This window comes from Ischnura elegans, chromosome 2 (assembly GCF_921293095.1).
Source record: "Ischnura elegans chromosome 2, ioIscEleg1.1, whole genome shotgun sequence".
Lineage (NCBI taxonomy): Eukaryota > Metazoa > Arthropoda > Insecta > Odonata > Coenagrionidae > Ischnura > Ischnura elegans.
This window is the reverse complement of record NC_060247.1, coordinates 136,192,498-136,218,485: the sequence shown is the minus strand read 5'-3', so window position 1 is coordinate 136,218,485 and position 25,988 is coordinate 136,192,498. Positions and strand designations below refer to the sequence as shown.

Below are 25,988 nucleotides of genomic sequence, written 5' to 3'. Positions count from 1 at the left end.
TCTAAATGGCCATTTTGATCACACAATAGTTTTGTTCAGGGCATTTCTCCGCGTCCGAAATATCTCTTGGTTTATTTCTCATTCTGTAAATATTTCGGAACCTTAAAGGTAAGGGTGATCATACATCAAAATGTGAAGAGAAATATCACCTTGAAAAGGGATCGCGAATAGGGTGGTTTCCTTCATCAAAGAAAACGAAAGGCATTGATAGCGATTCGTTACACAACATTTTTGTATTCATAATATACAAATTATTTGGTTTTACAAATCCCAGTTTAGACGAATGTTAATTGCCTAAGGTCGGAATGTTTCCTTCGTTTGAAAGGGTATTAATAATTCTTATTTAAGCCAAGCGCTACCTGCTAGCAGCCTGCATCGTAGCGGCGCTCAAAGCCTCGCCCCAAGGTCACCTCACACGGCGGCAGCGGAAACCAGAAATGCGTCACACGGGCTTTTCCCAGCATTCACACTTGGCCGTCTCATTTTCGCGCTCTTGAAAATTTTCACTTTTGATTTAATCGCGAAAAATAGATATCGTCATTTAAAAATTTAAGAGCGTGACATGCGTATACCAAGAGTAATAATATTTTGATTTAGGCAGTAAAAAAATAATAGGAAACCACCCTATTGCTGCATAAATTACAATGAACGTCGGACATTAGGCCGACGCTTTTTGCATTGCGTCGAGTTCGGCAATTGATATCTTGGGCTGGATGGGTCAGTGAAGGCAATGATGCGTAACGTCCGCTCTTCGGCTTTCCCCATTATTTCCTTTTCACGCCCTCGGGGGGAATTCAATTCCTTCAGAACCCACGTCGACTTCCGCTCACTCTGCCGCTTATCTGGGAGAACTCGACACTACAATAAAGTTATCCACCTACTTATTTTTACCCTTATTAATGAGAGTCTTAACACTCTGCACACATCCGGTCTTTCACTATCGGCTCAGGGTCTTATTCGGTAAAATCTACTTCCTGGAAGAGGCAGTAATTCTTACTAACCCGGACAGCAATAAACCAATTTTTGTCTTCAATTTGCCCTGGTGTAATCTCTATCCCTGACACACTCTCTCTCTGTGAAAGCAAGGCAAGTGAAGTCTTTATCTCGGCATCCCAGCATAGCTCAAAGTAAAGGCTAAGAAAGAATGATACTGAGCTTTTGGACAGTAGTTGGACATAAAATGAAACAAAATTCACGATATGTGCCGACGTCACCATTTAACGTTACCTTGATTATTTTGGCAACGTTTTCTTGCATGTGAAACTGCTAAAAAATAAAGGTCACCACAGCTAAAATTAAGGCCGTAAATGCTTGTGATTTAACTAAGTAAAAGTATTGCATCTTTGGTAATTTTTACTTGTAATCGATACATATGTAAAAATTAGCCTGCAATCTACTCCAAAGGTAGTGCGAATAATTTTTTTTTTTTTTTTTTGAGTGTCCGTTACAAATTTATTAATCAAGAGTGAAAATTTGAATTTTCCGCGCGCTGATCGAATGTCAGTTTCAGCTAAATTAACCTCATTCTCAGGTGTAAATTTCTTATAAAATGGCATTAAATAATAATTAAAATGCTGGTTTGCACGTTTATAGATTCTCTCTGTTTAGAAAAATTTGGCAACCACTGCATCATATACAAGAGCATAAGTAAAGTAATCCTACTGATTGCTTTATCAAAGAGTAATTTGTAATGTTCATTCATTACAAATTTGGCAGTGAAATTGTAAATTCAGTCCGATTACATTATTTAAATACTATTCCTATTACTGATAAATACAAAATAGTGAAAAAAATACGAAAAGCATTGGGAACAAAGGTGGCGTGAAGTTAATCCAAAAATTGTCACAAAATTTTCTTTTGCGCTAGAGAGCAATTCCAGTGTCCTGCCACTTTTCTGCCGCATATTCAACGCTCCGAGCTCCCAGAGATATTCATAATTTGGCTACCAGTCGGCCAGTTACAATTAGTCTGCATCTTCACCCCTAAATAATTTCCTAATTCCATGTCAAGTGACTGTAAGTCGTTTTCTTACCTCTAAGGCTCCGTTCACACCACGATCGTGTCGACGACGGTAAGGTACCCCCAAAACGTCGTGTCGCGCAATTTCCATCGTAACTCGTAGTTTCCAATGCTGCCGAATATCTACGTTTGGCGTCGCTGCGCCTAGAGAGAAAAGAAAGACAACAAATGACGGAAATTCTTATCCAAAGAAATTGATTTGAGACCAAATAATGTCCAATATTCAATAATAGACTAAAAAGATTTAGCGAGGATGTATGATTGGATTTTTTGTGCATAAAAATCACGAAGGTTCAAACTACTGAGATTAGGCGGAAAACATCAGAGAAATTGAATGTGAATGTAATATTAAAATGTCAATACGTTTGCTGTGTGACGTAGGTGACGAAAGGGTCGTTTTTCTTTTGATGTTCTCTCTGAAAGCACTTGAAAGAACTTTGTGGAATTAATTACTTAATATTGAATGGTAAAATGCCATCGGCCATGATGTGATAATAGTTAGCATATTAGTCATTACTAGTTTAAAAAGGCTAACAAGTTCCAATGCTCACTTGAATTAAAAGGCAATTTGCACAAAAGTATGATGTAGCAATTTTTATTACGAAGTGAGTTTCTTCCGTACGTAGACAGTGCATTCATATCATGAAGTAGCCCTTTCCTAATAACGGTAGAATAGGAGAATATAAAAGAGACTGGATGCGTTCGAGATTTGGGTGTGGAGAAGAATGGAGAAGGTGAAGTGAACGGAGAGAAGAAGGAACGACGAAGTGCTGGACATGGTGGGTGGGGAGAGGCAGCTTTTAGATGAGATAAGGAGGAGACAGAATGTTTGCGATGGAGCGCGTACTTAGTGGGGATGTTGAAAACGTGTTAGAAGGTAGAATTTTAGCTAAACGAGGGAGAGGGAGGAAAATAATAGGATTTTAGATAAAATGAAAGGGAGCAGGCCTTATTATGAATTGAAGAGGTATTTGGTACATGAAGGGATGGAGGACTGCCAGAACGGTTATTAAATACTCCATGGATACCATCCTTAATCGACAGAATACTTTAATAATAATCAATAAAAAGTGCTGCAAAATCTCCCTGTAATGAAATAAATTAGTGGAAATATGGCAATAATAATTATTTCTAAAATGGACCAACAAGTCTTTTACTGACGATATCCTACATTGAGGGCAGCACTGTGTTACCATGGTTACTCGGGAACGTTAGCATTAGCAGCTTATCAGCGAAGTCATGAATACGTTCGACAGTGTTTACATTCGAAGTAATGAGAATGAAGCCATGATAGAAGACGATTCATTCCGAAGGTAGGGGTGGACAACCTCGAAAGCTACCTACGTCAATACTGCCTAGTGCCAAACATATAGACTATTGATAGTTGATACCCAGGAACAACCTGAAGAGATATATTTCAGTGGAAATATCATCCTTGATAGTCTTTAAAGCTTATTAAATGAGAAAAAGCAATACAAATCAGAAAAAGCAAAACAATCGAATTACCGGAAAAAGAGCGTCAGCATTCATCCTACTAAGCTAAGCGTAGATAGTCATAAAAATACATAACCTAGCATAGCTCTGTTCTCTAGCACTGCAAAAGTTCAAATACTTAAGAGAGTCCTTAAAAAGTAGTAGTTGATTTTTTTCTTGTGGTGTTCTGCCCGTCGACAGGTCCCTAGCGCCAACGCTGTCTCCATTCCCTCCTGTCTCGGCCATCTCCTTGAAGTCTCCATATCTTCCAATATTTACGTTGTCGATGAACTTCAGCCTTCTCCTTCCCCTTCTTCTGATCCCTTCCACCGTTCCCTCCAAAGCTACTTTCAAAATTCCATTCCCTCTCATCAAATGTCCCAGCCAGTTACCCTTCCTTTGATTTATGTTGTCCATCAACGTTCTTTTCTCATCTATCCTATTTAATTTTATATATAATCGCGTTTTTTCCACATATTAATCAACGGTACTCTCATAAAATAAAATTTAACTGTTAAAATAACGGCTAGCGGATAGGAGAGCGGAATGGAGTTCTGCGTCAAACCAAACTCAGGGTTGTTGACTTATGATGATTAAGAGTATACAATTTTCTATTTTTTCAAAAATGTTATTATCCATTGTTTAAGGGGCCGGTAGCTTCTATTTACGACTCAAATTACAATAAATACTAATGAAATGCTTGTGTGAGAGAAATATTGCCATTATTAATTGGAAAATGCATATTGACCTCTAATATAACCTAACAACGATTTGATCCAATTACTATCGAATTTCAGAAAACCATCTTTATGTATGGATTATCTTATTATGGATTATCTTATTATGGATTATCTTGGAAAATTATCTTATTAGTATGTAATCGCCCTGAATTAGTTACATTGGACAATGCGGAATGAAGAACTGCGTCAAACCAATCGTATGATTGTTGGCTTACGATGGTGTTTTAGCGAACGTTAACCACATAAGTAATACAGTTTATGATTACCACAGTATGGCACTGTTTTTCTGGTAGCCTTTATGGTTTACCATCCCTTCGATTTGTGAAGACATACATACCCTAAGCGGGAGTCAAAAAAAGACTTATTCAATTTTTCTAAGAAAGAAGAAGGATGGAAGTGGTATCTTCTTGGAGGAATACGGGGCGTTTAGAATGCCGCTCAGGGAAATCCACGCTGGTGCCCACGAGATATGCAGAGTGAATGCATTCCTGTTGATAGGTTGGCGGTGCACCGATCGGATGCTATTCTGCGAGAGGCGAGGGAGCGAACTGGTATGCGATAGCCGCCGACCGCAGGCCGTGGCTCACGACGAAGGCACGCCGCCCGCTCATAGCGGAGAAACCAAAAGCATTTCCCTACAAATGCGCCCGCGACTCGAGCATGAAAAATCGCGTTTCGGTAACATCCACTGCCAGGAACCCACGGTCCCTATGGTGGTCATGTTAATGGAGTATGTTAAACGCCCCGTTTCCCTCCAAGAAGATACCGTCTTCATCCTTCTTCTTTCTTAGTTTTAGAATAAGTCTTTTTTGACGCCCACTTTGGGTATATATGTCTTCACAAATCGAAGGGATGGTAAACCATAAAGGCAACCAGAAAAACAGTGCTACTACTGTGGTAATCATAAACTGTATTACTTATGTGGTTAACGTGGATCGCTAAAATACCATCATAAGTCAACAATCATACGATTGGTTTGACGCAGTTCTTCATTCCGTATTGTCCAAGGTAACTAATTCAGGGCGATTAAGATAATTTTACACAATAAGATAATCCTTACATAAAGATAATTTTCTGAAATTCAATAGTAATTGGATCAAATCGTTGTTAGGTTAAATTATAGGTCAATATGCATTTTTCAATGAATAATTGCAATATTTCTCTCACATAAGCATTTTAGTAGTATTTCTGATAATTTGAGACGTAAATAGAAGCTACCAGCCCCTTAAAAATTGGATAATAACACTTTGAAAAAGTTAACCCATGGCTCACTCAGAGGACTATGGTGATAAGCATGTTCAGAGAAATTTGTTGCAATGGCATAAATTTTTAAATTGGTACTATGATAATCCTAAGAAGAAGAAGGGAAGTTATTTGGCCAGTTTTGCCTGATGAAGGCAATCGTCGAAGAACAAGGGAGGGGAAGAAAGGAAAAGGATATCGTGGAATGAGTGAGATAAATAAAGATGAAGGACGTGAAAGGGAATAAATACGTGAAGAAATATGTGAAGGCTATCAGATCGTAGTGCAGAGTTGCGTGAAACCAATTTTCGGATGCCAACATGACGGATTACATAAATGCCACCCCTAAAACTGGCTCCTTTTAAGATACAATTCTTTTCTCTAAGAGTTTCTCCACTGACGACGATTCCAAGTCGAGTTCAGTTGCTTTCATTTGTTGTGAACCAGTAAATGCTCTTCTCAAGTTTTAAACTCCTTATTTAAGCCAAGTTAGGTCTATTGTGAATTGAGAAGGAAAGTTATTCTGTCCTCCAAGCCTTCTTCATTCACACCTGTGGCAGAGAAACACCTAGGATGAAAGTGATAGAAAAAAAAAACCCCCTCAGTGAATCTCATTAGCTTCACAGAGCCATTGATACCATATTTGTGGGATATTTTGCAAAATGTAATTAAGTTTACCTGGCAGGAAGAACGGAAAAGGAAAGTCCCCCATCGACACGAGATCATCGTGTGATGAAGGCCATCCATCATGAATACGAAAATATGATTATGTTAGCTGCGAGTGGATTTGATGGAGAAATTGCACTGGATGGAGAAAATACTATCCAAGGATTGTGAATTGATAATGATGGTAAATTTGAGCTAATAATGTCCCTAAAATACCATGAAGAGGCAAGTACAGTGTACTCCCGGTAATAAAAACATCTGTTTTATCTAAAAAGCTCCGAGATATTTTTTTTAAATATAAACCTTTTTTTATTTACAGTAGATACAATTATTTTCGATAACATTTAGGCCTAAAACACAGCACAATAATTCCTTTATGTAGAAATTTCAAATTATAGTGCATTACATATAAACTATAATCACGTACAGTATGCGACAAAGTATTTAAAGTAAACTTTAGTAATGGGGAGTGTGGATTGCCGAGCGTGTCATGCGCGCCTATGAGTTGTCAGCGTGAGCGTGGTGGAAGGGCGAGTACACTGCACAGTCTGCACGCTGTAATCAGTGAGGTCTTCTCCAGTTACACGGTCCTTTGCACTGCGTATGCTTGTGAATAGTTTCAAATCGGTTTTTTTCTTTTATTTAGGCTAATCCGCACAGATCCTAATTACTTCGTTTTTGCGAGATTCCACTGTGTAATAGGGTAGTTTCCTTCAACAAAGAAAACGAAAGGCATTGATTGCGTTTCCTTACCCACCATTACTGTATCCATTATACACAAATTATTAGGGTTTAAGAAATCCTAGTTTAGACCAACAGGCAACTGTTCAATTTAAACCGTATTTCAAAAAGGTCAGATTGGCGCCCATGCGATGCCACTCCACGTGACGTCACAGGGATCTAGTTTCTATACGAGTACAGTAGATAGGAGTTTTATATCGTCTAAGATTACCAATGCATGCATGAAGCACAGAGCTCAGGGAAACATGTCTTAATAATCACCTTTTAAAACAGCCTATGGTCGGAAAGTTTCCTTCGTTTGATAAGGTATTAATAATCCTTATTTAAGCCAAGCGCTACCTGCTAGCAGGGTACTCTTTTACCTGCTAGCATCCTGCGCCGTATCAGCGCTCTAAGCCTCGCCCCAAGGTCACCTCACTTGGCGGCAGCGGAAACCAGAAATACGTCACACGGGCTTTTCCCAGCATTCATACTTAGCCGTCGCGTTTTCGCGTGCTTAAAATTTTTCGCTTTTCATTTAATCGCGAAAAGTAGATATCGTCATTTAAAAATCTAGAAGCGTTAAGTACGTACTCCAGGAGTAGTTAGCTTTCGATATTGGCAATAAAAAAATAATAGGAAACCACCCTATTATTTCGAAAAGTGTATTCCCAGCGAAATAGAGTAATTGCATCGATGGACCGGGTGAGCAGCGGGGCAACCAGATGCAATGGCGAAGGGGGGCTTTGGGGGATAACCCCCCCCCCAGGAGCTCAGAGATATTTTAAATTTTAATCCATTTTACTTTATTTGATTAATATACTTGTAGAAGAGTGTAAGGATGAATAAAATATCCCTCAGAAAGCCATATAACTCACCATTTTGAACCATTTATCTTAAATAAAAATTTCTGCGGGGGGCCCCCGCACCTCCCGCTTATCCAAGGCGAGTATACCACACACTCCAGGTCTAGTTGCGCCTAAAAACCACCCTAGCCTTAATTCCTAGGTGCGCCCCTGACCAGATAAAGAGTTAGAGAGAAGAGAATCATCGTGAAAACCTTAAAAAGATGGAGCAAATTTACTAGCCATAAGTTGATGACCTATTGAATATAATATTCGATGGTCAAGTGGATGGTAGGAGCGGAAAAGGCATCGGATGAAAATATGGAACAGGTAAAGATGGATGTGAAAGAGAAGAAAGACGTCGGTGTGGAAAGATTAGCTGATCGGGGAGTTGAGTGGATAGCTGCGTCAATCAAATTTCACGTTGATGACGAACGCTTAAGATTATAGAGTTACAGCGGCAACTACGGCAGAAATAACAAATGGTGATAAAAAAATATGGCCTCTTTCCATGACGAGGTCACTTGGTTCAAGGTTATTTGATATTGAGTCGCGTCTCGTTTAATGCGAATCCTCAATAGCTTGATAAATTAAATACTTTTCATCTCATGAAACAAGTTTCGATCAGAACTTAGAATTAATTGCCTTCCATCGCTGCAGTCCATTCTCTCTTGCAGCCACTTCCTGCGTGAAAGGGTGCGCCCACAAAAAATATCAGCGACGGCGGCGGTTCACTTTCCCCGGCAATCGCCGCCTTCCCTCCCGACCCCTTTCCACCACCCCGATCGGAGGAAACGTCTCTCTCCCTCACCCGACGACAAACACCTTTCTTCTTCCCCACAGCACCCAAACAGTAATCAAGGAGGAAGGAGGCAACAATACACAGCAAATTTTCTTAGCGTTCGTTGACTTAACCCCTATCCGCCGAAATAAAGAATGGCGTCTGAGGGCGTTATCGACTGTCGCCGATCAAAGGCCATAAGGAACGGTGAGCTGATTGACAGTACGTCCGTCATCCTCACCTTCTCCCGTGATACACTCCCCGACATGGTATTTGTGGGATATGAATCGGTTTCCGTCCAGCCATTCGTCCTCAGTCAATGTCCGATGTTTCAATGCCAACGTTTCGGTCGTATCTCAACGCCAGAATAATATTTACTTTATCATTTTGGCGACGCTCTCGTATAATACATAAGTGCTTAGTCCAATGTCCGCACAGAAAACTTTCTGCTTGCGATTGTGAAGACATTTAGATTCGTTTATGTCATTTGGTCATATTTAGTAATCAAGTGAAATATTTTGGTGACACTTTCACTTGTTCATCCAGAACTACTTAGCTACGTTAGGTGGTAACGAGGTCAGACTCCTTTGTTGTTCAATTTACACAAGTGACCTAGATAAAAATGATGAATATTCAGGGAAAGCGTATATTTCGACGAAGGAATGTAAAAATAATTTATACAATGCCATTTCCAGTTTACTTTTGTGATATTTGCATTTAACTCTCAGACAGCAGGCGGTCATATTGAATTCCCATATTGCACGCGTCTCTTTCCGTAGGTAAGCTTGTTTCAACCGGCATCAAATATTAACCACTAAGTGTATTAAGTTACTGCAAGCTTCAACAGCAAAGACAAAATTTATGACAATTCGACAGCAAAAAAATAACGCGGGGTTTCTTCAAGAGCATCATATTCTCAGAATGCTAGGATGTAGCCATTTTGATGGTGGCCAAAAATGGCTTAACATCAGTCAGACTTAGAAGTGAAATATTCCACCAATCACAACTCAGGCCGTGTGTCAATCGTCAAATCGAATCAAGAAAACATTAGAAACCTAGCTTATATGACTGTAGAGAGACATTACCGCCACCCATACAACTGGATACTTTTAAGCGACACTTTAGTGTGTTTCACAACTGATGACGATTCCAAGTCGAGATGGGCCGCTTTAAGTTATTGTGAAACAGTGCAAATTCTTCTAAAGTTTTAAACACATTAGTTAATCAATGTTGAGTTGTTATAAACTACTATATTGATACTATTGAGGAAAGCGTACGTGCCTTCTTCATTCACACCGTTGGCAGACAAAGATGAATTCTAAATTGATCCGCATTTCCATTTTATTTTATAAAACAATATTTTTGCGCAATAAACGGGATCATCTTGGGAAAAAATCCTGGGATTTTTTTCTGACACCTCCCAACACCCAATTCTCATACAGAATTTTCTCGCTCAACAATGCATTCCTTTGTTTGAAATCCTTCATCAATTGCTCCGCCCCGGTATCTCATCCCATGCATTCTTTCGCCTCTCCAATCAGCCAGCCTTTTCCGAGGTCATAATAGGGTAGTTTCCTTCATCAAAGAAAAAGAAATGCATTGATTCGTTACCCACCATTAGTGCATTCAGAATATACAAATTATTTGGTTATAGAAATACCGGTTTAGACGAATTCGTTTGGTAGGGGAATAATAATCCTTATTTAAGCCAAGCGCTACGAGCTAGCAGGGTACTCAGCTACCTGCTAGCAGCCTGCGCCGTATCAGCGCTCTAAGCCTCGCCCCAAGGTCACCTCACTTGGCGGCAGCGGAAACCAGAAATACGTCACACGGGATTTTCCCAGCATTCATACTTAGCCGTCGCGTTTTCGCGCGCTTAAAAATTTTCACTTTTCGTTAAATTGCGAAAAGTATATATCGTCATTCGAAAAATTAAGAGCGTGAAATACGTACTCCAGGAGTAATAATCTTTCGATTTAGGCAATAAAAATATAATAGAAAACCACCCTATTATTAATGTCGTTTCAAGCATATAGTACGTTCATTCACTGGCATTATTAGCAAAGTTTACATGTTTCTAATATTGGAGCCGAAGTACCTCTTGGAAAGAAATGTAAACTTTTAAAATGAATAAAGTTTTTGTGAGCCTCCTCTGTTGTTTGTGAGAGCAAATTAAACATGACCAAATTACAAAATGAAAGTTTCGTCCGATTATACATTTGAGTATCCTGAAAATTTTAATCAACCCTTTCCAATCCAATGTTACTTATAAGCAACATTAAATCTGAAATCCCGTCGTAAAAACTGGGTGCCTCTCCACCCTAATTAAAGCAAAGTTAGAAATTAAAGTACGTAGTTGCCATAATATTTATAGTTGAGTTGATTGTACACATTTTTAAGATTCACATCTTCAAGTTTGATTTTCCTCAGACCACGCAATAGATTAGAGAGGGTTAACAGCTCAATAGGTTAGTTTCCTTCATGAAAGAAAACGAAAGGCATTGATCGCGATTCGTTACCCACCATTAGTATTAGATATGAATTGTTGACATATTATGATGATTAAGCGAACTATATCATACATAACATAAACTTAAATGAATATTAACGTACGGTATTCAGCCATTCATTTATGCTCAATACCCTTATTTAAATCTTTGCAAAAACCTGAACTAATAACATTCCATCAATGGCAATTTTGCGGAGAGGTACTTTAAATTGCCGGGGTCGGGATGAGGAGGCCGAGGGCCCCGAATCACCTCAGAGCGCCCCTGACTTAGGGTATAACATTTTATGCAATACGTATTGTATGAGTATCTGCATCTGCGAGCCACTTCTAGGGTGTTTGGCAGGGGGTGATCAATCACCAGCATGCAGCATGTAATAGGGTGGTTTCCTATTATTTTTTTATTGCCTAAATTGAAAGATTAGTACTCCTGGAGCACGCCTTTCACGCTTTTAGATTTTTGAATGACAATATCTATTTTCGCGATTAAATAAAAAGTGAAAAATTTCAAGCGCGCGAAAAGGCGACGGCTAATTATGAATGACGGGAAAAGCCCGTGTGACGTCATTCTGGTTCCCGCTGCCGCCCTGTAAGGTGACCTTGAGGCGAGGCTTGAGCGCTGATACGACGCAGGATGCTAGCAGGTAGCAGAGTTCCCTGCTGGCAGGTAGCGCTTGGCTTAAATTTGGATTATTACTACTTTATCAAACGAAGGAAACTATCCGACCTTAGACAATTTTAATAAGTGATTATAAAGAGATGTTTTCCTGAGCTCTGTAACTCATGCATGCATTGGTAATCTCAGACGATGTAAAACTCCTGACTAATCTTATAGCAACTAGGTCCATGTGACGTCACGTGGAGTGGAATCGCAATCTGGCCTTTTTTAAATGCGGTTAAAATTGACCATTGCCATTTGTCTGAACTGGGATTGCTGAAACCAAATAATTTGTATATTATGAAAACTCTAATGATGGGTAACGAATAGCATTTCGTGCATTTCGCTTTCTTTGATGAAGGAAACTACCCACATGCACACCACACGGTCCAAAAAACGTCACGTATACTAATAAATTATACTACCATATGCTGTTAGAAATAATAATGAAATTAAGAAACATGCATTGATTTTTACATATGTTAGTATGCTAAACTAAAGGTCGTGCAGTCTATTTGTGAGTTCCATCGCTGCCGTTATAATCTCTTATTGATCGTGGAAAAAAAGACATTCTGAATCTGTCTGTTCTACAGTCTATCTCTCCTATTTTATTTATATGATCTGATCTTCCGTAGTTTGTTGGCGTCCGTAAGATATGGTTAACTTCGTTAAGAAAGACACTGCTCTTGAATTTATCTAATAGATTTAGCCTATTTTTCAACCTACGGTCCGACAGAGATTCCCATCCGAGTTTATCTAAAAGGTCAGTTACACTAACAAGACTATCGTAACGACCTTTAACGTATCTGGTAGCTCTTCTTTGCACGCGTTCTAACTGTGTTATTAAGCCTTTTTCATGAGGGTCCCGAACACAAATGTATAATTTACTGCATATGTATAATTTACACAAATATATAATGTAGCATAAAAATAACTGACTCAATGCTCCGATCTCGAAATTTTCAATGAAGTCTGTCGTAACACCTTTGCAAATCACGTGTAAAATATCAAAGTTGAAATTTGAAGAACGGTCACCGTTAAGTAAATGCTTTACAAATATATGATGAACTCGCCGTCCTGATACTGAGAAAGCGCCTTAAGTTCCTCGTTGTGGATACAGTCACTAAACGCGCTTTCCTTCGTCTTCTCTCCCTCATTGCCCTGACAACCCCTCTCCTAACACTAATCTTCTCCTTCACACCCCAGTTTTGTCGTAACTCAACCAATAACACAGGCCAACAAAAAAATGTTGTTTGAAAACTTTTTTTTTATTTTAATAGCTGATCTTTATAGATTTTTATGTGCAGAATCCAAACCTTGCCTTAGTTTTTTTGTATCACCCATAGTTTCCAAGCAATATGTATTTTAATATTTAGCCAAATACCCCTGTACGATATATAGGGAAATCAATGAAACACTGTGTTACATCATCTAATTGCTTGGATTTACTGTGAAATTACTTACAATAGTAATGTAGCGAGATAATACAGGGTTTACTTGTCAACTGGAATAGGTCTACATTTTCTTTCCCTTTTTTCCTTGAAGCTTCTTGTGTAGCATTTTCTGCGATGAATCGCTTGCTGAATTTCTCGGTGAAGTACCAACAGTAATCCCCCATTATCTTCGTTCATTAGACCTACTTTTTCAATTTTATTTTAGCTATAAAAAGCTGTTAAATTCTAAATATATTGCTTGATTCCATACATTTAACTCTAAAATGTGAATAAATGGTGGGTGATACAACTTTAAAACCATCATATTTGGATTCAGCAACTTAAAAAACATAAGAATAAGGTATTTTCAGTAAAAAAGTTTTTTCATCGTTGGCCTGTGTAATCAATGGGAGAGATTCACCTGAACAGTATTGGAGAAAGCTTTCTCTCACACCCATTATGTTGACTCAAGAGTGTTTGCAGAAAATGAAAACTTCCAGGTATAATATGGATTCAACTCCACCATTCATCCAATGCACGGAAAATTTATTTATTTAATGCTCTCCTAGTATATTGAGGAAAAGCATATGTACACAAAAGATATATAAATTATATCAGGCCAGATAAAAGTAACATCTCTCTTACAACGCAATAATAAATCACGATACAAAATATTTATAATAGCATTCTAACATGGTTACAACTTACTTAGAACAGATTATTACTTACTGTAAATATACTTATTTTCTTTCACAATTACTATGATAAGACATTTGTATGAGTCATTTAATTTACAATCGATTTGAAACTACATTTAACCATGGAGGAATCCATACATCATTGTGTTCTGTACCTGCTCTTCGGAAGAACTTTGGTAAAGGAGAATTGCGGCAGAATTTTGTCTTCCTAAAATTAATGAAGAAGGTTTGTTTGGACCTTTGATTAAAAGTTGGAAAATAAAAATTCAATTCAAGTCGCACGCAGTTTGCTAAGACGAAATTTTGCAAGGAAATGCAAGTTTGGAAAAGAAAATGAATTCAGTACTTTCCACGCCGATGCTTTACAACCGACCATAGTTGCGACTCTTTTATGCCATTATCAAAGTGCAACTTCATTTATATGCCCTTAAGTTCTAAGGTTGGGGGGAGTGTGAGATAGGGGGGGTGGGTAGTCCTCGTTTGGACAGGTAGGTCGAGGAAGGTTGAAGAGGGAGGGCGAAGTTGCAAACAAGGATATCAGTGGAGTCAGTACAAAGCACTCAATGCATTGATCCAAGTACATTTTCAACCGTTAAATATTCATAGCAGAAGAAAATCCTTCCTCCATTCCCCCTCTGAATGTAAGGGCATTTACGAGATTAGCTTTAATGAATTTGTACCTTGATATTGAAACAATAAAGTGGAGGTCATGGTCGGTAATTTAGTTTCTGCGCGGAGCGTACGAAGTGAATTTTAATTTTACTGTATTGCGGCTCCAAGAAGTAAAATAAGCAGACTTAAAAACAGGTCTCTAAAATATATATTTTAATTGACGTTAGGGTATGCTATTATTTTCGCAATTGCTTATAAAATATTACGACTTGTGGCATCTGATTTCATCGAGTGGTATCCTTACTTACATCTGGTTACGAGAATGTCTGAGTTCGTTGATGTTATGATTTTTATTACAGCAAATTTCTCTCTTTTTGGGTATCATTGGCTCCAAGCATGTGACTCTATAATTTGCTTTCATATTCATCACTTAAAATATTACAATAAATTGCAAAAATACTTTTAAAAACTTTGTTATAATTGTAACTAAAGATGAAAAAATAATTATCACCTTGCCTTGCACGAAGAACCAGGTTAAAATGCTTCAGATCAAAGAATTAATATTAAGTTCAAGCTACAATTTGATCCGCGTTCGCTCAACAATTTACAATAGGGTGGTTTCCTATTATTTTTTTATTGCCTAAATCGAAATATTATTACTCCTGGAGTACGCCTTTCACGCTTTTAGATTTTTAAATGACGATATCTATTTTTCGCGGTTCAATGAAAAGTGAAAATTTTCAAACGCGCGAAAACGCGACGGCTAAGTATGAATGCCAGGAAAAGCACGTGTGACGTCGTTCTGGTTCCCGCTGCCGCAAGTGAGATGACCTTGAGGCGAGGCTCTTGAGCGGTGATACGACGCAGGATGCTAGCAGGTAGCAGAGTACACTGCTAGCAGGTAGTGCTTGGCTTAAATAAGGATTATTAATACCCTATCAAACGAAGGAAACTTTCCGACCACAGGCAGTTTTAATAGGTGATTATTAAGAGATTTTTCCCTGAGCTCTGTGCCTCATGCATGCATTGGTAATCTCAGACGATGGAAAAGTCCTTTCTACTCGTATAGAAACTAGGTCCCTGAGACGTCACGTGGAGTGGCATCGCATGGGCGCCAATCTGGCCTTTTTCAGATGCGGTTAAAATTGACCATTGCCATTCGTCTGAACTGAGATTTGTAAAACCGAATAATTCGCATATTATGAATACACTAATGGGGGCGAACGAACCGCAATCAACGACTTTCGTTTTCTTTGATGAAGGAAACTACCCTATTGAATGAAATAAATTTATCATCATATATTTGAGATTTAAGACGGAGGTATTGTGATGAACATTCACAGATGGGTTATTTGATTAAACACGTTCAAAATGAACTTGAAATAGCGCAAGAATGCGTTGTCAACTGGTTCTGATCTGCACTGAAAATTTTGAGTCGAAAGGAAATCGGAAAGTGGGTTGAATTTGCGTTGAGTTATTTCTTCCCGGAAGGTCACACAAACAGACTAGAGAGGGATTAAATAAAAACGAGGTGAAATGACAGCGATCATTTATTTTACTCAAAGACGAGCTGTTCTGTAAATAGTGCAATCTTTAATCAATAATAATTAATTCCCGATCCAATGCTCGATTTTTGATAAAAATAATGGAACTAAGAGTACGCCGTGCAAAATAGGAAGAGCCTTTGCTTTCACAAGCATCGCATTTTCATTGAGATTATTTTTTTGCCTGCGTGGGATTGCCTTCATCGCAAATGATCATTTGAATGAACTATGAAATTCTTGGCTACTTGATGTCATTGACAGAGAGCTCCGCATTCGTTGGCATGCGACTGGTTTGGCCGAGAATACTACTTTCATGAATAGTACTTGCGAATCATCATGTGGATACTTTCCCATTAAGAGAGAGGCTCTTGAACGTCAGCCAACAATTCACGCCACCTGACCTGAGAAATCCTATCCGTTGTGGGAAGGCAATTAATAAGCCATGAGTTCACTCATGCTCTTCGAATTAGACAGTAAGGATTTAATTTGAAAATTAATAAAAGAGCAATTTCCAATTTGTGTTTTAGTTTGTAGATTTTCTTCCTTTAGATTATTTAGCCCTCAAAATACCTTCCATTTTCGTATTTATCTCACTTAAAATAAAGGTAATCTAAGTATCACTTTCAGTCGTATGCAAGTCTTATCGGAATAAATTTATGCAAATAACAAGTGAGTTGTTTTAAATTTGTCCAAGGAATTTCCAATTAGGGCATGAATTTGAAGAATGAACACAAAGACAATGGTTCAATAAGCGGAGAATTTAAGCATAGTGTTATTTGGAAGGTGTGACCGGTAATTACAAAAAATGTATTTTAACTAATCAATGGTAATTGATTGAATTGAAACGACGCATTGCTGTGATATGTCGATATTAGTTTTCAAATACACCCAATTTCCCAAGAAAATATCCAGTAAATAGCAGGTCAATTATAAATTTAGACAACAGTGAACCATCACACATTCACTATCACGTTATTTAGGCATTATTATTAGCATAAAAAAGTGTGGTAAAATGGCCAAAACCTGAAATCACCTAAGCTTCATTATTTTGCTATCAATAAAAATGATAAGGGATAAAGAATTTTCGTCTCATCTTCATTTTCTTCAATTTATTTTCTACTTTTATCTCATTGCAATTTCATCCCGTGTTCTTAAATACAGATTAGCATTGCATTCGCAAATGGTTTAAAGATTAAATTCGATTTAATATAATTATAGATAATTCTCAAATTGACTTCATTTCTCTGGTGATTAGTGCTAGGATGATTTTAAGGTTGATATTCGATTTTACGTATAATTCAAGTAAAATACCTATCTCTCCACCAAAAAGGCTCGAAAAAGAACCAATTACTTTGGTTAAATAAAATTAGGAAACAGAGGCATTAGCAGAGACATAAAAGCATACAAGCAAAACAATTTTAGGATGAATTTGAGAACTTAAGATTAATTTTCCAGAAAAAAGTTGAAAAAGAGTTATCTACGAAACTAAATTACCGTGGGCAGTTGAATGAGTAAATAGTGAAATCCTGCTAATGTGGAGAATTTCACTGGCGCTGGGAACTCACATGTCGTAAGATTGCTCATCAAGAGTTGAAAAAGGCGGTGAAGGAAAATTCGAGCCCACTTGCTCGGAAAAGATTTTGTAATTCTGAGTTTTCAGATACGCGTTTGTTTACGCGCTAGATATTTCGAAACAAAGAAAAAACGCCGTGACACCATAGAGTAAGTATAGATAAACTTACTCCATGGTGACACTAAAAGAGACGAGTCTGGACATGTACGAAAAAGATTATAATGATTTAAACCATCAGTTAAAAATGAATAAAATTCTATTTTGACTAAACGAATTCGGAATGAATATAATTACCGCTTATTCGATGTGATCAAATAAAAATTTCACCAGATTTTTTGGAATTTCTTTTACCTCTTTATAAAATTTACAATGCAAACATTTTATATCTGCTTTAATAGTTTCCGTTGTTCTAAATTATCAAAACCGAAGTCGAGCAATAGTTTCCGTAAAAAACTGGGGTTAAAAGCTTAATTCACATTATGTTGGCGTATTCAACAGAATTGTAACTGCAGTTAAAATAAAAATTTTCACACGAGAATTTCATCTCTTGTTCATTCATATTCCATGGAAGTTCCGCATGAAAGACCATAAAATATTCATGTAAGACAACAAAGCAATGAGTTATGACTCATAAAATATGTTTGTATTTGTATATATTTTTTAAATATCTTCGACTCAGGGCATCTGAAATTTAACAGTTGATAATGGAAACGCCTGTATTCATGAAAATCAGCAACGGGTGGCATTTCCCTAGAGGGCGATAAAAACTCATCAATTCCACTTCTTTTTCCCTTTACAATCCCTGAAAATGCTGAAATTTGGGGGGCGTGGATGGAGGTAGCCTACTGGATAGAGCGCATAGCTGCTAAAGGGTCTATGGGTTCATACCCCGGGACAAGCCTTCGGACATCCACAAACAAAATATACGAAGTGTGCAAGGTGACCAAGGGAAAGGAAATGGCTCTCCTACCGTGAATGTGCGAGAATCAGACGCCTGTGACCTAGTTTGGGGTGAGCGCTAACCTTACCAAGCCACTCCAACCATCGGGTGGAATCACTGATTGTGAGTGGGTCAAAGAGATCGTTCATAATTTTTTAACTTTAAAAATCAGATGTTTCTTCTTCTTTTTTGATGAAATTTTAAACAATAAAATTTATATCAATATTAATTTTGAGCAGCACCATGAAATACTTAGCGGTAAAATTTATGGACGACACTTAAGTTTCAAATTTTTTAGACCATTAATTTTAGGGAAAATCATTCATAGCTTGATGTTTTATTAAACCTTTCTCGATAAACAAGTTTAACCGTTTGCGTATTTGTTTCTGCTCTTAAAAGGAGGAAACTAACACCCAACGCCCACCTTAACTTTAAGTCTTGAAGCTTCAAAGATCTTAAATTAAAAGAAAAATCATTCGCATCCTCATGTTAAATTATCTCTAATATTTCCATACCCGAAATATAGGGGCATATCCTTCTGCTCCTGGTGGTATAGCTTGCGCCTCTTATTCTCGTCTGCAAAGTGAGAGCATTTCCCAACGTGGGCATCGCGCCCGCCTGCGGATGCATCATGTATGCGATATTTAGCCGGGAATGCATGCAGCCGGTAGGAAGTAAACGGGATTAGAGGAGTATGAACGGCGAAAGTGAGGATAATTGACCGTTGGGTGAAATCCCCTTCCGAGGTTAACGGAGCAAATCCTAAAAAGCGCGCGATGCGTCCGCTCTCTGTATATAAGCGCCTCCCTCGGCCGATGCAAGCCACACTCTTCCGACCTCTCATCCTCCACACCTGCCGACATGAAGCTCCTGGTGAGTCACGCCCCACAGCCGAGGGGACATCGCATTCACAATTTTCATACAGTTTTCCCTTTCAAGCTTATAGAGGGCGCGTATGCCTCTCGCTCCCAACCAGTCAATTTCGATGGCGGATTACTCGCGTAAAATGTAGTATCGAAGATTTTCGCGGCGTTGATTAGATGATCTCTGCATTCTCTTAGGGTTTTCACTGCGTCCATTGGGTTATGGTGACAACAGTTTCGACCAGAAGACGCTGACTGCAATGACAGCGAAACTGTTGTCAACAAAACCCAACGGACGCGGTGAAAACCCGAAGAGAATGCAGAGATCATCTACTCGCGTAAAAGTTAAATTATCATCTCCAAATTTTCAGGACACCTAGAGTAGATCTTGTAGACGAAAATGAAAAGGAGACTTCGTTGATTTCCCCTGATTTATTTCGTCCGTATGACATGTTTCGAACCACAGAGATCATTATCAGGTACCTGGTACTTGATAATGACCAGGTACTTGATAATGACCTCTATGGTTCGAAACATGTCTTTCGGACGAAATAAATAGTGGAAATCAACTATCAATAAGTCTACTTTCCATTTTCGAGTATTAACTTCCACACAGTTGAGCCTAATACCATTGAACGAATCTTGTAGATATTTCGTGAAAAATACATCAGAGGAAACTATTTTAATAATTTGAAACGCAAGCCCGAGCATACCTCGTGATGTTTATTTCCTGCAGCGGGGACCCGAGCCCCGAGTTGAGCTCGGGGTGTCGTATTTGATTCCGTGAAGTTTTATTCCGCGCATTTTTAGGGCCCGAACTATTTAGCCTCTTCCTTTAGCTATCAGGTTATTTTTGTGTCGAAAGTGCTCCCATTTTGCAGCTCCTAAATATACTTACTTCTAAATTTTATGTATAAATACATAAAAAACCCTGAGTTTCACACAACCCGCACATGAACATACCAAGGGATTCGAAGTGTTGAGCTAAAAGTTTAAATTATCAAATGTGAGATAGTAGCAATTTTTGGTAACGATTTACAGTAAATGTTCTGAAAATTTCTAGAATAGAAAATGATAAATTTAAAGTCAGTCATCCGACAGAAGAAGCTTGCTCGAGCAGGAGGCATGCTTTCTTCTGACTACTTTTATAAATTATTATCATTCTTGACCTCTGATATTGAAAAGAGTAAAAATATCTTGAGTTAAGGTGGTCGAGATGGTCGTGAATTCAGAACTATTCTATACGTATTCTATTTATTAGCGTAACCTACCGCTTTATTCTCAGAGTGAAGAAAAGCTCGTTTATTACCTACTTCGAAATGTATTTTTTACTGGTTTTGGAAAAAACTTTTGCTTTTCCTTTAGCTCTATTTTATTTTATACTAAATTTCCTTCTGACATACGTGTCGGGATCATAGCTCTTCATTCTAGCCATTAACTTGGTTCGTTTCCACTTTAATTTCCGCTTGCGCTCCATCATTCCTTCTATTACGATTTTCAGCATTTCTCCTCAGCACATCCACCATCTGGCTCCCATGTGCGCGATTTGCTTTCCTCTCATAGACCAGGTAGAGAAATAAGCTTAATGAAAGAAATCACTGAAGAATTTTATTTCCAAAGAATGGATTGCAGAAAAATTTCCCGGATTTCCTAACAGGTGAAAATATAATTGGATACCGACACTACAGGGGCTAAATCCGCTATCGTGATCATGGCAGAATGAGAGGAATGAATTAAGCACTGAAAGCCAGACGAACTGAGCCCTCCGTATGGCGGTATCCTAAAAAATTACCAACCGGTTGCAAGAGCGAGAAAATCTACGACCGCGACAGAAATGAGGCTGGCGTACTCGTTATATTCTTTAAGAAATGAATATTAATGATGATTAACCTAGGCCCATAGGAGTATAGGCCTTGGAAAATTTTTGCAAACGTTTGGATAAATTTCTTATATTTTCCTCAGGGCTTTAAATATGTGCTAAGGGTCCTCTTTGATTATTGCTTAAATTTTTAATTTCTGATGTTCCAATTGATGCGTTTCTGTTTGACGTTGTTTCACATCTTACTTTCTCTGATATTTTTTCTTGTGATTACTTATTGTTAAATAAGATGATGATGCCATTAAATTGATGATTTACTTTCCTCCTTGGTTGATTAGATGAATCGGTTTATTTTTTCTTTTTCTTGGCCTGAATGATTTAATCATCATGATAAAAGTCTCGGAGTATATCCCTAAGAATGATATTCAAAATTGTTTGTTGTGAATATTGTGGAATGAATGATATTCGAGAGTAGTATATCTCCATTACTGAACACATGTGATTCATCCAGTCCCTAGTGTGCATCTTCGCCGTGGGCGTCGCCTTCGTCTCGTCCTCCGAGGACGCAGAGAAGCAGGACGCCAACGTGGAAGCATCACCCGCCGAGGACTCGAAGCAACAGCCAGAGAAACGCGGCATTCATGGACTAGGCTACGGAGGATTCGGAGGCTATGGAGGAGGTTACGGAGGAGGCTACGGAGGAGGATATGGAGGAGGATACGGTTTCGGAGGGGGGCATTACGACTTGGGGGGTCACCACGAGAAGGTCATCACCATCAACAAGGAAGTGCACGTTCCAGTGCCGCATCCGGTTCCCGTGCCCGTGATCAAGAAGGTGGGCGTGCCCGTACCTCACCCGGTCCCTTACCCCGTGGAGAAGCCAGTGCCTTACCCAGTGGAGAAGCCTTACCCCGTCCCCGTGGAGAAACCAGTGCCTTACCCCGTCATCAAGAAGGTCCCCTACCCAGTGCACATCCCAGTCAAGGTCCCCGTCCCACACCCAGTGCCTTACCCCGTTGAGAAGAAGGTCCCCTACCCCGTGCACGTCCCGGTCAAGGTCCCCGTCCCCCACCCCGTCCCCGTCTACAAGAAGGTCCCCGTCTACATCCACTCCCACGGACATGAGCACAGCTACGGAGGGTACGGAGGCTACGGCGGACATCACTGAGCAGCTGACCCACTTCCACTGCACACTCACCAGAGTTCAAAAATCGCCACTCGGCAGAGAGAATGGGCCCCCAGCACGCTGGAATATCGCAGCTTTCTCAAATCGAGCCTGTTTCTCACGATGTTACCTCTGAAACGCATACGAAACGTGCTATGCATCACGTCGTCTGACTGTACCAAAGTCTCTTTAATCTTTCTGTTCTCTTCATTTGTTTTCGTTAGATCGTTATTATTTCCAATTCTATGTTATGAAAACGCGACAAAATAAATATAATGAAGTACAAGTGAATTGTCCGATTATCCCAAAATCCCTTCTCTCCCAGAGATCTGAGTCCATGTTAAATAATCATGAGGAACTATTAAGAATACGCTGTGAAAGGAAGACATCGGGCTACTTGAATTATCTTGACACTAGACAAGTAAATATATTAAGTACAAATTCCCATTCCCATTCATATTGGATGAAATAATGCCGGTTATAATTCATAAATAGGAAGAATTATTTACTTAAAATATCCAAACGATGCCAAAAAAATTATCACTAAGAATTCCATTCACAAATTATGATAATCAATAGAGGGAAAAAGTTCAAGAAGCCGCAAATAATAATTAAATCAAAGAGATTTATAAGTTCCAAGATAACCCTACTGAGCAATGGAAAGTGTGTAAAAAGGTAGTCGGGGAGAAAGTGAACAGAGAGACTCTGCAACTTTATATGAATGGTAAAATAACAGGTGATCCTGCCGAATTGGCCTATGAATTCAATGATCATTTTATACAGGCATTCAATTCTGGGCAACTCAATCATGATCATCACGTTCCTGTTTCTTTCTCAAATACTTGCACTATCTCATATGAAACAGAATCCTTTTAGTTTGAACCTATAGTCCCAAAATAATGAATAATATTGGTAAATTCTCTTTCTCGTCATAAATCTCCAGGAATTGATGGCATAGCAACCCTCTTATAAAAATCTGCAATCAACAAAATAGCTTCTCTGCTTAAGCATTTGACTAATCTTTGTTTCACTAAAGGCTAGAAACTTACAGTGCTAAAAAAAGCAAGAATAATATCAGTGTTTAAAAAAGGCAGTCATTGAAACAAGGGAAACTGCAGGCCAATTTCAATTTTATGACTTTTTTCAAAGGTTGTGGAAAAACTGGTGAAAGTCCGCCTTATAAAGTTTCTTAATGAGCTTCATTTTTTTTTTGCAAAAACCAGTTCGGCTTTCGACTTGACAAAGGAGCAGAAGATGCACTTGGGAACTGCATGTCTTATGTCTTCTCAGAGATTAATTCTAACTGTCGGGTTGCAAGTTAGTTCACTGACATAAGGAAGGCATTTGACTCCCTGAATCAAAAAATATTATTACAGAAACTGGAATCTACTGGTGTGCGAGGAATAGTATTGAGTCGGTGCAAAAGCTATCTGTCCATGCGACAGCAATGTGTTTGAGTTGGTGATAACGACAGTGGTTATGAATTTATTTTTTTATTTATTTTATTTTTTATTTAGGTGAGGGAAAAAATCAATCTTTTACATTATGATCTTTGTAAACTAAGCTCTTATGATTGGTAATTAGTATAACATCAATTAGATTACTCTACATCACCTAATAACTGTGGAGTAATTCAGTAATTGAACTAGTTAAAGAAATAAACTATCTAGCAGTCACCATAGATTATCAGCTAAAATGGGATCGCCACATGTAAAACTTTTTTTAGTGCACTAAGATAATGATTGTTAAAATCATAGTTAATACGTCATAAGTGTTCAATCCGTTTCCACAAAGCCCTCTATTTTGCTCATGTTCAGTCTAAGTTAAGTTAGCGATTAGTCTGCTGATGTGGGGGAGGGTGCTTATCAAAATAAACTCAAATAAATTATAGTGCTGCAGAATAGAATAATAAGAATAATTGCTGGCAAATCAAAATACTACCATTCATTCCCTTCATTTTCAGCACTAAAATTGCTACCGTTGAGACACTTAAACATCTGTGCAATCCTTAAATTATTTTATCAAAGTAGTGGGAACAAACCATTGCGAAGAACGAAACATAATTAAATAAATAAATTTTATGTTTTCCCGATTAAATCGCTTTTCTAAGATCATTCATGTATATGGGATCAAAGTACTTGCTACTTGAGGACTTTAAAGCCAAAAATATGTAAGAATATGTAATGAACCCGGGGCAGAATGGGGTATTAAGTTCAAAACATTAAAAAAAGCACATACGCCACATTTTTAGTTGACCTTTTGAAATGTATTGAACACAAAAACACAATAAAACAGTGGAAGAAATCTTAATTACATATTTTTCCCCAAAATCAAAAATTATGTGATTTGTCCCGTTCTTCCCCGGGTACTGGGCGGAATGGGCTTGAGTGAAAATGAATCACAAAAATGAATTAAATATGTGACACAAAAGAAAATCTCAACTTTTAAGTTCTTGTCTTTTTATTTGAATGAATTTTTTGGTGAAGTACACTTTTACTCAGTCTAATTTGAAGCCTAATCACAACATTCACTCACAAGTACAGAATCATCTGCTTCGTATTCCACTCCTGAACACAAGCTGTGAGCCAATTTCTTGGAAATGGAACAAACGGCCCAGCCTTCAATGGATTTGGAATCACCGCGGTATAAACATAAAAGAATTGTCTCTTCATCCCATCATTCTTTTTTCCACTTTTTATTACTTCGCCGTTCCGCCCCAAGAACACGTATACGCTTACATAGGACCTCACGTTAGGGAAAAATAAAAAATAACGTTTATTCATTTATACGTAACGTTTATTCATATTCATACTCAATTATACGAAATTAACGATTATTAGCCGTACTTCAAACGCGTGCCAATAAACACTGTAATTTAAACGCTAGAATAAGACTTATCATCGATACAAAATCTTCCAAGTTAAAAAACAACAGGTAAAATTCACTCAAATCACAGTTCATATGTTAACACCCAATTAACAAAAACCAACATAGCTGCAGAAGATGAGCAAAAACAGGTAAAAATCTATTTCGAATTATCTCTGATAGTTGACAGCATCTCCTTGTCACAAAAAAACCCAAACCCCGATTTGCCCCGGCCCCCGTTCTACCCCGTGTACCACGAATAAACTTCTCAAACTGATAGTAGAATTGCTACTAACTCAGAAAATTGTAGATAATTTCTATAATATTATTGTGTGAAGTATTATTGTATTTATTGTATTCCCTTTGGTTAGTTGTAAAATTACTTTTTAACTATAATTGTTCACATTTTACTGTTAAAAATAATGGAACAGCTATAAATTCTGGGATGGCAGCCTCCCCACAGATATTACATAGAGGCTACCTAAAGCTTAATTGGATGTAAAAAAGACTTAATTATTTGAGAAGATTGTTTTTTCTCTTTTGGCAGGTAATAAAAGTTATTATAATTACTATATTATATCACTAACTCAGTGATTCAACTCGATGGTTGTTTTATATGCATAGGTGAGAGTAAGGCTCACTCAGAAATGAGGCGTGAGAATATCACACAGTTAGGAGGGTGTACGATTCCTTTCCCTCGGCCACCTCGCACTCCGAGGATTTTGTTTACGGGGGTGTTCGAAGGCTGCACCCGAGATTCGAACCTAGGTGCCTTTAGTCAGCAGCCCTGCGCTTTAAACGTTTGGCTACCATTCTACCTCAATCA

The 25,988-nt window shown here is 38.2% G+C and overlaps 1 protein-coding gene across 1 annotated transcript in view; it reads left to right on the top strand.

The window, feature by feature from the left end:
- LOC124153268 overlaps positions 1-22,583 on the top strand; it is a 34,042-nt gene extending 11,459 nt beyond the window's left edge. Inside the window, exons 3-4 of the mRNA XM_046526365.1 lie at positions 19,197-19,323; positions 21,644-22,583. Of these exons, the coding sequence (XP_046382321.1) occupies positions 19,197-19,323; positions 21,644-22,300 (784 nt within the window). The 3' untranslated portion in view covers positions 22,301-22,583. The remainder of the gene's footprint in view (positions 1-19,196; positions 19,324-21,643) is intronic.
- The last annotated feature ends 3,405 nt before the right edge of the window (positions 22,584-25,988 follow it).